Source organism: Orycteropus afer, unplaced genomic scaffold (genome assembly GCF_000298275.1).
Source record: "Orycteropus afer afer isolate SDZICR_OR568_19922 unplaced genomic scaffold, OryAfe1.0 scaffold00008, whole genome shotgun sequence".
NCBI lineage: Eukaryota > Metazoa > Chordata > Mammalia > Tubulidentata > Orycteropodidae > Orycteropus > Orycteropus afer.
The window spans coordinates 5,229,357-5,243,055 of record NW_006921595.1 but is presented as its reverse complement, the minus strand read 5'-3'; the positions used below and the strand labels follow the sequence as shown (position 1 = coordinate 5,243,055).

Genomic DNA, 13,699 nt, shown 5'->3' with positions numbered 1-13,699 from the left:
GGTCCATCTTATCCTTGGACTAATTGTTTTCAGTTGCCTGTGATTCTCTTTTCTCTTTGTTCTGGTTACCTAGTGTTGCTCTGATAAGTATATACCACCAATGGGATAGCTTTAACAAACAGAAATGTATTCTCTTACAGTTTGGAAGCTTTAAGTCTGAGTTCAAAGTGCCAGGCTCTAGGGGCTGGGTGAAAGCACCTCAACCTTGGGCTTTAGCTGTGTCTCCTGCTTCCAGCCCACTAGAACTAGAGACTTTTCTTCACTCAGCTGCTGGCTGCTGAGGCTGACAAGCCCAAGTTTGACAAGTAATAAGGGACAGTCCCAATGTTACCAACTCACATGGCAGGCCATTAATTCAAGTCCATTAAAAGTCCCAAGACCAGCAGAGTGTGATAGGCTGCTGAACAATGACTCGGCTACATGCAGGGTTCAAGTGTGCCATAAGCTAGAGACCGTTCCCAAAGCTGCTTCTAAATACAGGAAGCAGACCACATCCCTAAAGCAGCTACTCAGCTGCTTGTGGTAGATCCCACCATGGAGTTGATTGCCAGTCTCATCATGGGGAATAACTACCTTCAGCCCCCCAGCCACTCAACCAAGCCCAGCCAAGTTGACACACAAACTTAATCACTATACTCTTCTTTGATTCAGATAAGAGGAGATCAATAGTTGCATCTTAGACGGCCACTCAAAATCTTTTAAGACCCCAGTCGCTACTCACCAAGACAGGTTGTAGAACAAGATTTTTATGTACTAGTTGTGCTCCTTAGCTGTCTTAAAGCACTCACCAATAAGCAGGCAGCCAAGGACTTGACTCTAAACTAGCCAGACCTGTGGAGACACACAGAGAAATACAAAGGAAGGCCCTGTCCTTAGCTCACAAAGCACTGCAAAGAACCAACCCTACAGCATACAACCATGACCCACCCCTATGGAGGCAGAGAAAGTATGTGTAGCGTATGAGATGGACTACACGTCTCTTGTAAAATATTTAATAATATAACACTGGCTATTGCCCTTTACTATTAGACAGATGAAGAAGAATAGGCAGAAAATAAAGGCCAAAGCAGTTAGAGCTGCAATACGATTTTTAAAGTGTTAAAATGGGAATGAAGAAATCTTCATGGTGGATCTTAAGAACAATCCCCTGATGTTTTAGCAGTCTCAATGTGCACACACAAGATGGAGAAGAAGGATTCTGGAGGCAGCCAGCCTGGACTGGAATCCAGACACTTAACATCTCTCTACTCAGAGACCAGTCTGAATACAGGTCTGTGCTTCCGTTTATTCATCTCCAAAATGACCATGGTAACAGTACTGCCATAAGAGAGTTGGTATGAGGATTGAATGAGTTCATGTAGGGAAAGCGCTTAAAGTAGTGCCTGACACAAAATGCAGACTTATGAGTCTACTCAGTTAAATAATGAACCCTACGCTTTGCCCTGAAATAGTCAATGCTTAATGAGCCTTACATCAATGAAAGAATATGTGCATAAACCAAGACAGAAATTCCAAATACAGCTTTTCCCTTTTTTATGAGCCACCATGTTGTCAGTTAATATTATCTGATAATTGGTACTCGTTGCAACCAGGTTGATTCAGACACATTGCCATCTCATGTACTACAGAGTACAACTGCTGCAAAGGGTTGTCTTGGCTGTAGACTTTACAGAAGGATATTGCCAGGCCTTTCTTCCACAGGGCCGCCGGGTGGCTCTTTAGATTAGTAGCAAGCACAAACCATGTGTGCCACTAATAATTGGTAGGCAATATTATAATCAAGCATTTTTAATTTCTTTGTGAGAATGAGCTACGTGTCATGTATCCAAAATTTTGAGATCTAGTGAATACTGTATAGGAGCTCTGGTAGCATAGTGCCTAAGGCACTTGACTGCTAACCAGGAGGCTAGCGGTTCAAACCCACCAGCCACTCCTCGGAAGGAAGGTTGGGCAATCCTACTTCCATAGTGATAACTGCCTTGGAAACCCAAGGAGGGGTCACTAGGAGTTGGGGCCGACTTGATGGCAAATAACAACAACAACAACAACAGTGAATACTGTACAGTACTGGGTTTGCACATTCTTTACCAGGAGAGGGGGCTCTGTGCATTATTACACATAATGAAAATGCTATTGTATCCAATTCATTTTCCCACCAATTTTGGTTTCAGGTTGAGCATTCGTTTAAAATTCAATCCGTACAATGGAAAATCATTGCCTTTTGCAAGACTGGGTTCCTTCCTAAGCAACTGCAGTATATGGACAGATGTTTTAGTGAGAGTTCACAGTATCATGATTGATGATACCAAGCTGTCACTGAAATCCCCAAACACAGGGCTTTAAAAAGGACATGCACGATTCTTCACTCTTCTCTTGAATTCTTTCAGATGTTACCTAAATGTAATCCAATTCATTACAAAAGGAATCTCACATGAATTTTATTTGAAAAGAGTATTCCCTTATAGTTTGCATAATGTTGGGAGAAAGAAGAGTTAAAAAGAAAGAAAAAAAATACTCCTGGGTGCTAATGTGTATATACATTAACATAAAGTACTACACAAATTTAACAAAACATTTCTCCATTTGTGTAAAATCTCCAAAAACAGTCTGAACAGTATGTGAAATGAAGAAAATTTACTGACTGCACATAATAAATGCTAATGAAAATAAACAGTCACAAAAATTAAGGTTATGAACACGGTATATGACAAATAAAGCTGTATACAACTAACTGTGTAATCAGATATTTAGTTATTCATTGCTGTCAAGACGATCCTGACTTGTGAAGACCCAAGGTAGAGCTGCAACATAGAGTTTTCAAGGCTGTGACCTTTAGAAAGCAGATTGCCAGTTCTTTCTTCCTTGGTGCCTCTGGGTGAGTTTGAACTGCCAACCATTCAGTTAGCATTTAACCATTTGTACCACCCAGGGACTTCTAGCATATAGATGTTCCTGCTGATTGCTGACCAGTAGTTTAGACTCATAGTCACCCCATGTGTGCCAGAGTGGAAATGTACTTCATAGGGTTTTTCAATGGCTGATCTTTCTGAAGTAGATCACCACACCAGGCCTTCCTTCCATGGTGCCTCTGGGTGGACTTGAACCGCCAACCTCTCAGTTTGTAGTCAAGCATTTTAACCAGTGCACCACCCAGAGACTTCAGCATACAGTTTCCGATAGCTAATTCTGAAGTCAGCTGTAGGGTAAGCATTACTTAATAATAATAATAAAATTGTAATTTGGAAAGGAGAATAGCTGCTACATGGCTATCTAAAACCCACTGTGATAGACTTAATTCCCACTCATAGCGACCCTATAGGACAGACTACAACTGCCTGTAGAATAGAACTGCCCCATAAGGCTGTAAAGCTTTATGAAAGCTGACTGCCTCCTCTTTCTCCCATGGAGTGGCTGGTGGGATCAAACCACCACCGTTTGATTAACAGCCAAATGCTTTAGCCACAGCACCACCAGAGCTCCTCACGTGGTGATGTAATTGTTCTTGTTATGTGCCATGGAGTCGGACCCGATTCATAACGACTCCTCCTTGGGTTGCTGAGACAGTATCACTATAGAAGTAGATTGTCCAACCTTCCTTCCGAGGAGTGTCTGGTGAGTTTGAACTGCCAGCCTTCTGGTTAGCGGTCAAGTGCCTTAGGCACTATGCTACTAGAGCTCCCTCACATGGCGATAGCTGGCCTTAATACACATAGTGCTGCCTTAAGTCACCGTTAGCTAGGACATATGGCTGGCATTATAAAATCTGGGCAGTTTGAAAAGAATGCTTTGGAATTACACAGTCAGTAAATACAGCTGCATGAAAATTTGGTTTTGTCAAGTTAGTCATTTTACAAACAACCAACCAAATTATAAAGCCATGTTTCTGTGCCAATAGGGGCCATCCCATCTGTACCTTAAAATCTCTCAAACAAATGTAATGGGATGTTTATGTACTGTGCCCTAAGATAAAGCAACCAAATATCAGAAAGCTGTACAGGTGGTAGATTGCCCAGAAGTAGATTGCCCAGTCTTCCTTCTGAGGAGTGGCTGGTGGGTTTGAACCACCAGCCTTCTGGTTAGCAGTCAAATGCCTTAAACACTGTGCCACCAGAGCTCCCAATAATTTTGGTAGTTAATATATTTAAGTATAATCTCCAAATATCTCACTTGCTCCATATAAAATAAAAAGAATACTATTTGTCGTGATTGAGAAGGATAGTGACCTGAAATCCCTAGAAAAAAAAAAAGGCACTTGTTAATGCAAAGTATCCTTTTAAGTAAATTAAGAGTCAAGGACACTCGGAAACACTATCACTAAATTAATGGAAAAGTGGAACACTAAGAAACAAGACTGTGCATCCTTAGTTCTAATCTAAAGGATGAAATAACCTATGCCAAGAATTTAATAAACATAGAAAAGTTTTCCCAAAAACTAATATATTCCTTTTTTTTTTTTATTTACACAGAAGGAGAAAGTAATTCAAGAGCTATCCTTCAATACCAAATTATAAAGAGCCTCAAGTAACCAAAACAAGGGGGGCAAAAGGGATTGCCATAATCTCATTATCTCAATTTTCTGATTGGTTAGGATGTAAGCAGAAATGCCTGGTCCATGAAACTTATGTATCACATAACTTGTCATCCTTCGTTATTGTTAGTTCCAAGTGAGTCAATAATGACTCATGGCAAGTCCATGTGTGCAGAGCGGAATTGCTCCATGAACTTTTCAAGGCTGTGATTTTTCTAAAGCAGATTGCCAGGCCTGTCTCCCAAGGCACTTCTGGGTGGCTTTGAACTGCCAACCTTTTAGCAGCTAGTAGTGCAATGCTCAACCATTTGCATCACCTAGGGGTTCCTTTATCCTGTGTACTGGAGACTACTACTACTACCATATTGTTGTGGTTGTTATGTGCTGTCGAGTCGGACCCAACTCATAGCGATCCCTCCTTAGGTTTCTGAGGCAGTATCACTACGGAAGTAGATTGCCCAACCTTCCTTCCAAGGAGTGGCTGGTGGGTTTGAACTGCCAGCCTTCTGGTTGGAAGTCAAGTGCCTTAGGCACTATGCTATCAAAGCTCCCATAACAACTAATATTTATTAACTGGTGTTGTTGAACACTCTCTCCTCATCTGTCATTTCCTGTGACAGCACTATGCCCTTGGGCCTGTTAGGATCCCTATCTTAACAGATGAGGGAATTGAGGCACAAAGAGATTAGGTAAGTAGACTGAATGCCGTCTTCTGATGATTAAGAGTCTCTCATCACTTTCATTTGCATTATTCTGAACTCTAACCATATTCTAATTGTCTGAGGTTGGTGAAGGCAGGAGTCAGAATCTCTTTTGAACCTGGATCATGGTCTGGAATTTTCAATACATTTCTGGCATTAGAATGCTTTTGTCATTTATCTCCAAGCCTTAGAAGTGGAGAGGAAGTAGTTAACTAGGAATGTCAGATAATCCAGTGTCTATTTTAATGCTCTTAATACACAGTAGCTGTCCATGTTGCTGTTTGTGGGAAAACCAGATGCCTGGCAAATTAGTGTAGGTGGTGTAATCACATCCTAATTACTACCTGGCAGCATCACAAAATTCTCTGCCTTATGAAAGCAGTAAATCCTACTGGTTGAGTTGAGAGTCTCACCACAATCATTCCAGACTATTTAATGGTCATGTAATCATGCAAAGTTTAACTCATGCAAAGTTTCTTCTTTTTCTTTTTTAGGTATTTCATCTTTTCATAAACTTTGTAATGGCAAAAACCTCCAGGGCTCAGGACCATAGTCTGGGGTAACACTAAGGTCAATTGGCAAAACATAGTTCACAGTGTTCTACATCCTACTTTGGTGAGTAGGGACTAGGGTCTGAAAAGCTTGTGCGTGGTTCTCTAAGGTGTAACTATTGGTGTCTCCCCGTCAGAGCAAAGAAGAGTGAATAAAGTCAAATGTGCATCAAACAATTATTCTAAAGAACTAAAGGAGCATGTGAAGCCCAGCTTCCACAACCCTGAGACTAGAATAACTAGACAATGCCAGGCCACCATTGCTGACCACTCTTAAAGGGATCACAGTAAGAAGTCCCAAGTAAGAGTGGGGGGAAATGTGGAACAAAATTCAAAATCACAAAATAGACCAGGGTTACTCATCTGATAAAGACTGGTGGAATCTACAAGTCTATCACCCTTAGACACCCTTCAAGCTAGGATCTGAACTTAACACCCATGACTCACCTTGTGGCCAAACAGTTAGAAAGGCCTAGAAGATGAACAGTAATACCAGGAGGGTATGCACTCATTAGAACAATCAAGCATGTGAGATCAAGAGGACAGAATTTTCCTAGGAATAGAGCTAGGAAAGCAGGAAGGGATGGGAAAGAAGGATGCAGGGAAGGGGTGGGCACAGGGAGGAGGTGGGAAGCATGCTGTTACCATGGGGGGATTACAGTAAACATCACAGAACAGAATGTTTATGGGTTGTGGAATGGAAAATCAGTTTGCTCCATGTAACTTTCACCCAAACATAAAAAGAAATAACCTCTAGTTTAAGATTTTTCCTTCTTATTGATTATGAGAGTCAAAGAGGTTGGCCTTTAATTCCATTTCCTTTAAACAGGTAATGCCTGCCAGTGCCACTGGTGTTTAACAATTTCACACCATGGCTGACCATCTGCCTTTAGAGCTGTCTCATTGGTTCTTTGGGCATAAAGTCTCACAATCATTTCTTAAAAAAAAAAAAAAAAAGTCAAGTCAAGTCCATACTCTACTATGGAAATAGAAATTAAAAAGAAAACATCGAAAGTGCAGGAAGATTTCAAGCTTATGTTTCATTAGTAATGATGAAAACTAGCTGTAGAAAAAATGCAGTGTATCATTGTGAAAGTGCATAAAATATTTCAAAACTCCCAACAATAAAACATCTTTGTTAGTAAGTGGCTTTATTGATGTAACTGAACATAACAATGTATAACATTTATTCATTTCCCACTGAAAGACCTTTCAGTGAAACTGTTAAATAGAACATTAAAAAACAAACAAGTATAAAATCCACTGCTATGGAGTCTATTCTGACCCATAGCAACCCCACAGGACAGAGTGGAACTGCTCCATAGGGTTTCCAAGGCTGTAAATCTTTAGGGAAGCAGACTGCCTCATCCTTCTCCCTGGAGCATGGAGTGGCTGGTTGGTTCAAACAAGAGATCCAGATGTTAAGCATCTTCAATGATATTCTCCATTTGAAAGCGTTGGTAGTTGGGGGAGGTACCAGAGGTTTTTTTCCGTAGTTTCCATTGGGACTCAGTATCATAGGGCTGTGCAAAAGAAACAGCTAAGAGATGCAATAGCTCTGCAAATGAAAAAAAAGAAAAAAAAAAAAAAAAGCCACAAATGATCCAGATGAGTGCCCCAAAGCCTGAAGGTTGGAACTAAGAGTGAACGACTTCACCTTTCCCATGTATAATGTGCTCTGAATCTAAAACAAGCTTTGCCAGCAAACTAAGAATGACAGTTTATTTCCTGTGGTTTATTAAATTTTGGCCCCATAGATAAGAGTGCCAGAAAAGCAGCTGCAGCTTAAGTGGTCTGGACATTTACTCATCTGAACATAAACAAAGGCCAGCTAATTTAGATCTCTGGGTCCCTCTTCAGCTGTTCAGTCCACAGGCGGCATGGCTCAGTCCAGACCAAATATAAAAGGAGTGAACAGGGGTTGAAGAACCCCTGGACTGTGATGGATTCCCTGAGTCATCAGGACCTCAGGGGCTTTAAGGCCCTAAACAAAAGATTCACTGTTGGCCTTAGCACCAGTGTATTGGCCTCCACCGCACGCCACCAAAATCCACTGCCTCTGAGTTGATTCGGGCTCATAGTGGCCCGATAGGACAGACTAGAATGGCCCTGTAGGGTTTCCAAGGTGGTACATTTTTACAGACACAGACTGCCTCATCTTTCACCCATGGAGTGGCTGGTGGGTTTGAACCACCCATCTTTTTGGTTAGCAGCTGAATGATGTAACCACTGTGCCACCAGAGCTCCTCACAGGCTTGGGAAGATAATCACAGTGTGCACTCTCCTAATTATTGCATTCTGAGATCTCATGCAAAATTACTAATGTAAACCAAACCAATATCTTTAGTGTCAAACAGTTATTCTGTGAATATCAAGGAAAGAAATTATCCCAGATAGTTGAAAACAACTGAGCAAATACAGAAGCCTAATCCTAAATTTAAAACAAAAACATCAAAAAGAAATACATTATTAACTAAAAGGTAAGACTGAGTAACACAGGAAAACACTGGGCAGTGGAGGGATTAAAGTTTGCAAAATATGTAATTATTTCACAGTGATGATGTACTTTTTTCACATTTTTCCCCATAGTTTCTTTCCCTCTACTATTTCACAGAGAATAAGACATTAATGGTCAAACTTTACACTATCAAATGATACTGACCTTTTGCTTCCCTCTTTTGATTAGGAAATTATGTTTATCAATTAACAATTCATCTCAAGAGGAGGAGGGGACAGCCAACTCTGTGTCACTGATAAAATCAAACACAATCGTACCACACTGCATCTATCCAAATCTAGACACACTGTCAGAGATGCAAGATGTGAAGACGACTTGAATTCCCCATGGGGCCTGTCAGTTACATACACATTACATTCCTTACCAAGTCTGGCATTTCCATATACAGGTTTTTTTAAAAAATATAAATGGAAAAAAACACAGGAGCAACCCTGACAGAGAGTTACACACAGGCTACTCCTGAGAATGTAATCTTAGTCATCCCCAAAGTCAGCAAACCATCTTCCCACTTAATGAAAGGAATACCACCAAGTTCAACTAAAACAGTCCTTAAGTTTATTGGTCAGTTTGTTATATGTCAAAGCTCTTCACATTGTTGAAAAAAAAAGTAGTCTCTTTTATTATTTAGCATTAAGGTATCCTGAATGCTCTCCCATCCAACATTGAGTTCCTTGTGAGTGTATTAAACTTTACCACCTGTTTACAACATCACCCTTCTTGGCAGAGACCACCAAACCAGTGGAGTCAGTTGCCAAGCCTTCTTTGTAATGGTAATAAGTTCCTCTCTCCTTAAATAGAAACAAAACTCCTCTGTGTGACACTGAACAAAGAAAAGGCATGCACCACAATCTCTGGCAATGTTGAAAGCCAAAGTACCCTTTTCTACCCCAAAAGGAGCCAGGCTTACTGCACTGCAATGCCACAAAAGCCATTCCCATAGCTACGTCAAGGCCTTTATGTGAAATAAGCCTCTCACCTCTGCACCCCATCATCCATTTGTCCCCTGTTCTTGGCCTTGATCATCAAGCACCATTTACTTCATGAGGGGCTACTGAGCATTGAGGATGGTGCCTAAATTGGCTCTCTGTCCCCTTTGGCCTCCCCCTTGATAGACGCAGAAAACGGACAAGGTGAAGGTCTGATAAAATGGGAGCCGTCCCTGATGTGGGTTGAGGGAACTTGTGGGGAGGCGGTTCCTCAAGGCCAGTTAGATGGTCTTCACACCCCTGGAAGCCCGGGACCTAATCTGCAAATCGCTGCAGAAGATGGTCCTCCCGTCTCAAGCTGCCGCCTGTGCCGCCGCCTGAGCTATCCATGAAGCGGTCGCACGGGAACTCGATGAGATCTGCCTCACTGAGAGCACACACTGTAGTGCGAGGCCGATGCGACTGGAATCCCGCGAAGTCTGCAGACACACCAGTGCCCATGGAGCGCAGAGGCCGTCGAGTTGAGTACATGTGGCGAACGTGGACCGGGGTCCCGCCCTTTCGCCTGGCCCGCAGCTTCCTCCGCAACCAGCGCGACGCCCAGGCCGCCAAGGCCAGAAGCACCAGCAGCGCATTGACAGCCAACAGGACCAAGGTCAACAGCTGGTAGTCGACGCTACTGTGGCTCCCTGGTTCCGGCAAGGTGACCAGCCCTGCACAGTGGTCCCGGGGAGCCACGGGGCAGACCCGGCCCCCAAGCACGCCTTCCACGCACACCAGGTAGGGGGTGTCTCCGCGCAGCTCACGCAGCGTGGCCGAGTCGCTGTGCTCGGGTAGGTAGACGAAGCGGTGGAACTTGGGCTGCTGGCCAAAGCGGTCGAAGAGCAGGCGGAAGCGCGCGCCGCCCAGCGGCCGGGGGCTGCGGTGCTCGCGCACAGCCCAGCGCACAGAGGCGCTGTTGGCGCCCACCGCCTCCACTGTCAGGTTGCACAGGATGAACTTGTTGAAGTCGCACGGATCAGACACCAGAGGAGGCAAGCCAACCCTGCTGTAGGATTGGACAGCACGTTCCTGCTGCTCCGCGGCCAAGCTCTGCTTCGCTGCACGCTGCCAGGGGTCGCCGGCTGGAGAAGGAGCAAAGCCAGACGCCGCCGTCGGGGTAGGCTCAGCGAATGCTGGATCGCTCCGGGTCGGGCGTCCCTGCTCGGGCTTCTCGTAGAAGTCCAGCAGGGGTGGCGGCGGGTCCGCAGCAGCGGCGGCGGAGGGACCCAGCTGCTGAAGGCCGGGGCCCCGTCGGCTCAACCTCAGTACACTGCGGTTGCTGATGAGCTCCCTGACGACCCCATCCCAGGCCACCCCAGGCGGAAATCGTTCCCGCTGCTGCAGCTGCGGCTGCGGCGACAACTCCTCAACAAGACTGTCTGCAGGGGGCGCCATCTCCTCCTCGGCTACTGTGGGCAAGGGCCACCGCCTACTGTCGGGGGTCGGGTAAGGTGAGGGCGACGGATCTGCGCAGGACCCGTTCTGTAGCTGTTGGTCGTCCAGGTAATCCAGGTACTTGCCCCGAAGGGCCGGGGGGTGGCGACACTGCACAAAGACCGTGAGAAGCCGGCCCTGCGAGTGCCAGTTTCCCATCCAGCGCTTCAGGCCTCGCAGCCGGCAGTCGCAGGTCCAGCCGTTGCCGTCTAGATCCAGCCGGTAGAGAGCTGGGCTAGCCGCGAAGATGTCCCCGGAGAGGGCGCTGAGCGCGTTGTTGCGCAGGCTGAGCTCGCGCAACCGGCCAAGGTGGCCAAACGTGGCGGGGTGCAGCGCGGACAGCTCGTTGCTGCTCAGGTCCAGTGCCTCCAGGCTATGCAGCGGCTCCAGCAGTGTCACAGGCAGCTGATTCAGCCTGTTGCCCTCCAGGCGCAGCTCGCGCAGGGCCTCCAAACCCCAGAAGGTCTCCGGAGCGAGCTGTGAGAGCTGGTTGCTCCTGAGAGAGAGTAGGCCAAGGCGCGGCAGGTGCTGGAAGACGCGCGGGCCAAGGTGCTGCAAGCTGTTGGCGGAAAGGATGAGGGTCGACAGGGAGCGGAGCGGTGCGAAGGTGGCTGCGTGGCGCAGAGACGGCTGTAGCTCGTTGGCAGAGAGATTGAGGAAGCGCAGCTTGCCCAGATGGGCGAAGGCGTTTTTGCCCAGAAAACGGATCCGGTTGGATTCTAGATGAAGGTAGAGCAGGTTGCCCAAGGGGGCGAAGACGGCGTCCGGCAGCGCCCCCAGGGCGTTCCCGTCCAGCCGCAGCTTGACCAGGCTCTCCAAGCCCTCGAAGGAACCGCGATTTAAGCGGCCTATCTCGTTCCCGTTGGCATAGAGGATGCGCAGCTTCCGCAGCGGGGCCAGCGTGCCAGGGGCGATCGCCTGCAGGAGGTTGTTCCCCAGGTAGAGCTCCTCCAGCCGTGAGAGCTTCTCGAAGGTCTTGGGGTGTAGAGAGCGGATCTGATTGTACTGCAGGTCCAGCCGTCGGAGCTGTCCCAGGCGGTGGAAGTCGAAGGCCGTGATGTTGGTTATGAAGTTGCCTCCGAGGCTGTAGGTGAGCACTTCTTGGGGGCTCGGCAGCGAGCTGGTCTTAGGCACCGCGCGGAGCCCCCTGTTAGTGCACAGGAGGTGCTGAGGGTGCTGGCAGTCACAGCGCTCGGGGCACACGGGCTCGGTCCAGGGCGGGAGCGCAAGGCAGCCGCACACCATGAGTAGGAAGCGCACGGCGCGGGCAGCCTCCATCGCCGCCCGCCCTGCGTGCTGCGACCGGATCGTCCTCTTGGCCCGCCGGCTCTGTGTCTCCTCCGCATTCCCCTTGGCCTGGCCAGAGTCACTAAATGGCCTCTTTCGGACTCCGCTGCTCCGTCCGGCCCCTCCTCCGCCCTTTGTCCGGTAGCTAGACTGGGTCTGCAAGACGGGGTTTGCTTGGCCAAGTCAGGCAACGCAGGGCGCTGGGCGAGCTCTGGGTGCTACTTGTTGCATTTCTGCAGAAAACAGTTTCTCCGGGTGCGCGTCGGGGGGCGGGGGAGAGAGCAAGACGTCGCGGTTTTTGTTTGCTGCGGAGGCGGGAGAGCTGGATTCCCTGGCGCGGATTTTCCTCGCCGAGTGGATTCCCCAGCTGCGGGCGGGAGCCTTTCCAAGAGCTCCTCAGGGCGCGGCGTGGCTGTTGCTCCCCGGCGCTCGGCCCCCTCAGCTGGCGCCTCCTCGCTCTCGTTCCCCGACACCGAACGCAGCCTCGGAGGAACAGCCCGGGGAGGAGCCGGGGGCGCGCAGGCTGTGTCCGGAAGGGGCTAAACTCGGCGAGTGGCGAGAAAACCAGGCGGAAATTCGTTCTTCCCACACTCTGCCCCCCCCCCCGGGGATGCAGGCGGAGAAAGAGGATACGGCGGAGGGAGGATAGACTCTGCAGGGGGAGGAGGAAACGCTAAGTGGCTCCTCGTCTGGTCAGCTCGAGCCTTGGACGCCAAGTGAGAAAAGTAGGGATTAAAAACAGCTGTACCGGTCGGACACGCAGGGCTGGGGGCGGGGGTGGATTACCGGGCGAGCAAACTGGATTTGCAGACAGAGCCCTTTTTATTTTAGAGGAGAGTACACCCGCCGCTCCAGAGCAGTGGGCGCGCGCCTCTCCTCACTAGCTTTTAAGTTTCCTTGCTCTTCCAGGAGCCAGTCTGCGGGAAGTTACGGCAGCATTGAGTGCGCCAGCATTCTACAGAAAGTTTTGGCGAACACAGTGTTGTCTGCAGAGACATGTAGTGGGCTGCTCTCGCCGATCAACCTATTCTGATTGTTGTGCGTTTGTGGTTTTGACCTGTGTGTACGAATAGCCTAGGAGAGGCACCACCCCCTTCTGGGTACCTGAAGGCAAGAGAGCATGGAGAAAGCACAGAACCGGTTCTTCCTCTGTGTTAAATTTGGGTGATTCGGTCCCATAAATACAAGGATTTTACAGCACTTGGGACAGACTCCTGACATTGTATATGTATAATAACCTTTGCAGACCCTGCATAACTGCCCACTCTAGTCTCCTCATGCTTTATGTGTGGGCTTGCAAGGGCTCCTCAAAAAGTTTTTAGCCCAGCTTACTTGCTCATGTATAATCTATTATTATCAATAGGGAATGGAGCACTTACAGTGGTTTCTCTGGGACAGCCTCTGCGAAGAATGAAAAATGGACAAGTAGTATCTTTTAAGTGCTATTAGTTTATGGAAATGTCCTTCCCCAAATAATTGCCTCTTCAACCTTCTTCCCCAAGATATTAAAAAAATATATAATTTTGAGGACTTAACTCTATTCAGTGGCCTGGTGCAGTGTAGTGACTTACATGGTATAGCTTTTCTAGTCACAGTCTTTGTAATTCCCAACGGATTACTGGGTGGGATCATGCAAATATGTGTCAGCTTGGCTGGGCAGCTGGTAGTAGTTATTCCCTATAATGAGACTGGAGTTTATAGTGGAATTTGCC

At 47.2% G+C, this 13,699-nt stretch overlaps 1 protein-coding gene across 1 annotated transcript; it reads right to left on the bottom strand.

Annotated features, from left to right (window-relative positions):
- Positions 1-9,539: 9,539 nt before the first annotated feature.
- TRIL (TLR4 interactor with leucine rich repeats) lies at positions 9,540-11,978 on the bottom strand. The gene has a single exon (XM_007945552.2). It carries the CDS (start codon positions 11,976-11,978, stop codon positions 9,540-9,542), a length of 2,439 nt encoding a protein of 812 aa, XP_007943743.1.
- Between the last annotated feature and the right edge of the window lie 1,721 nt (positions 11,979-13,699).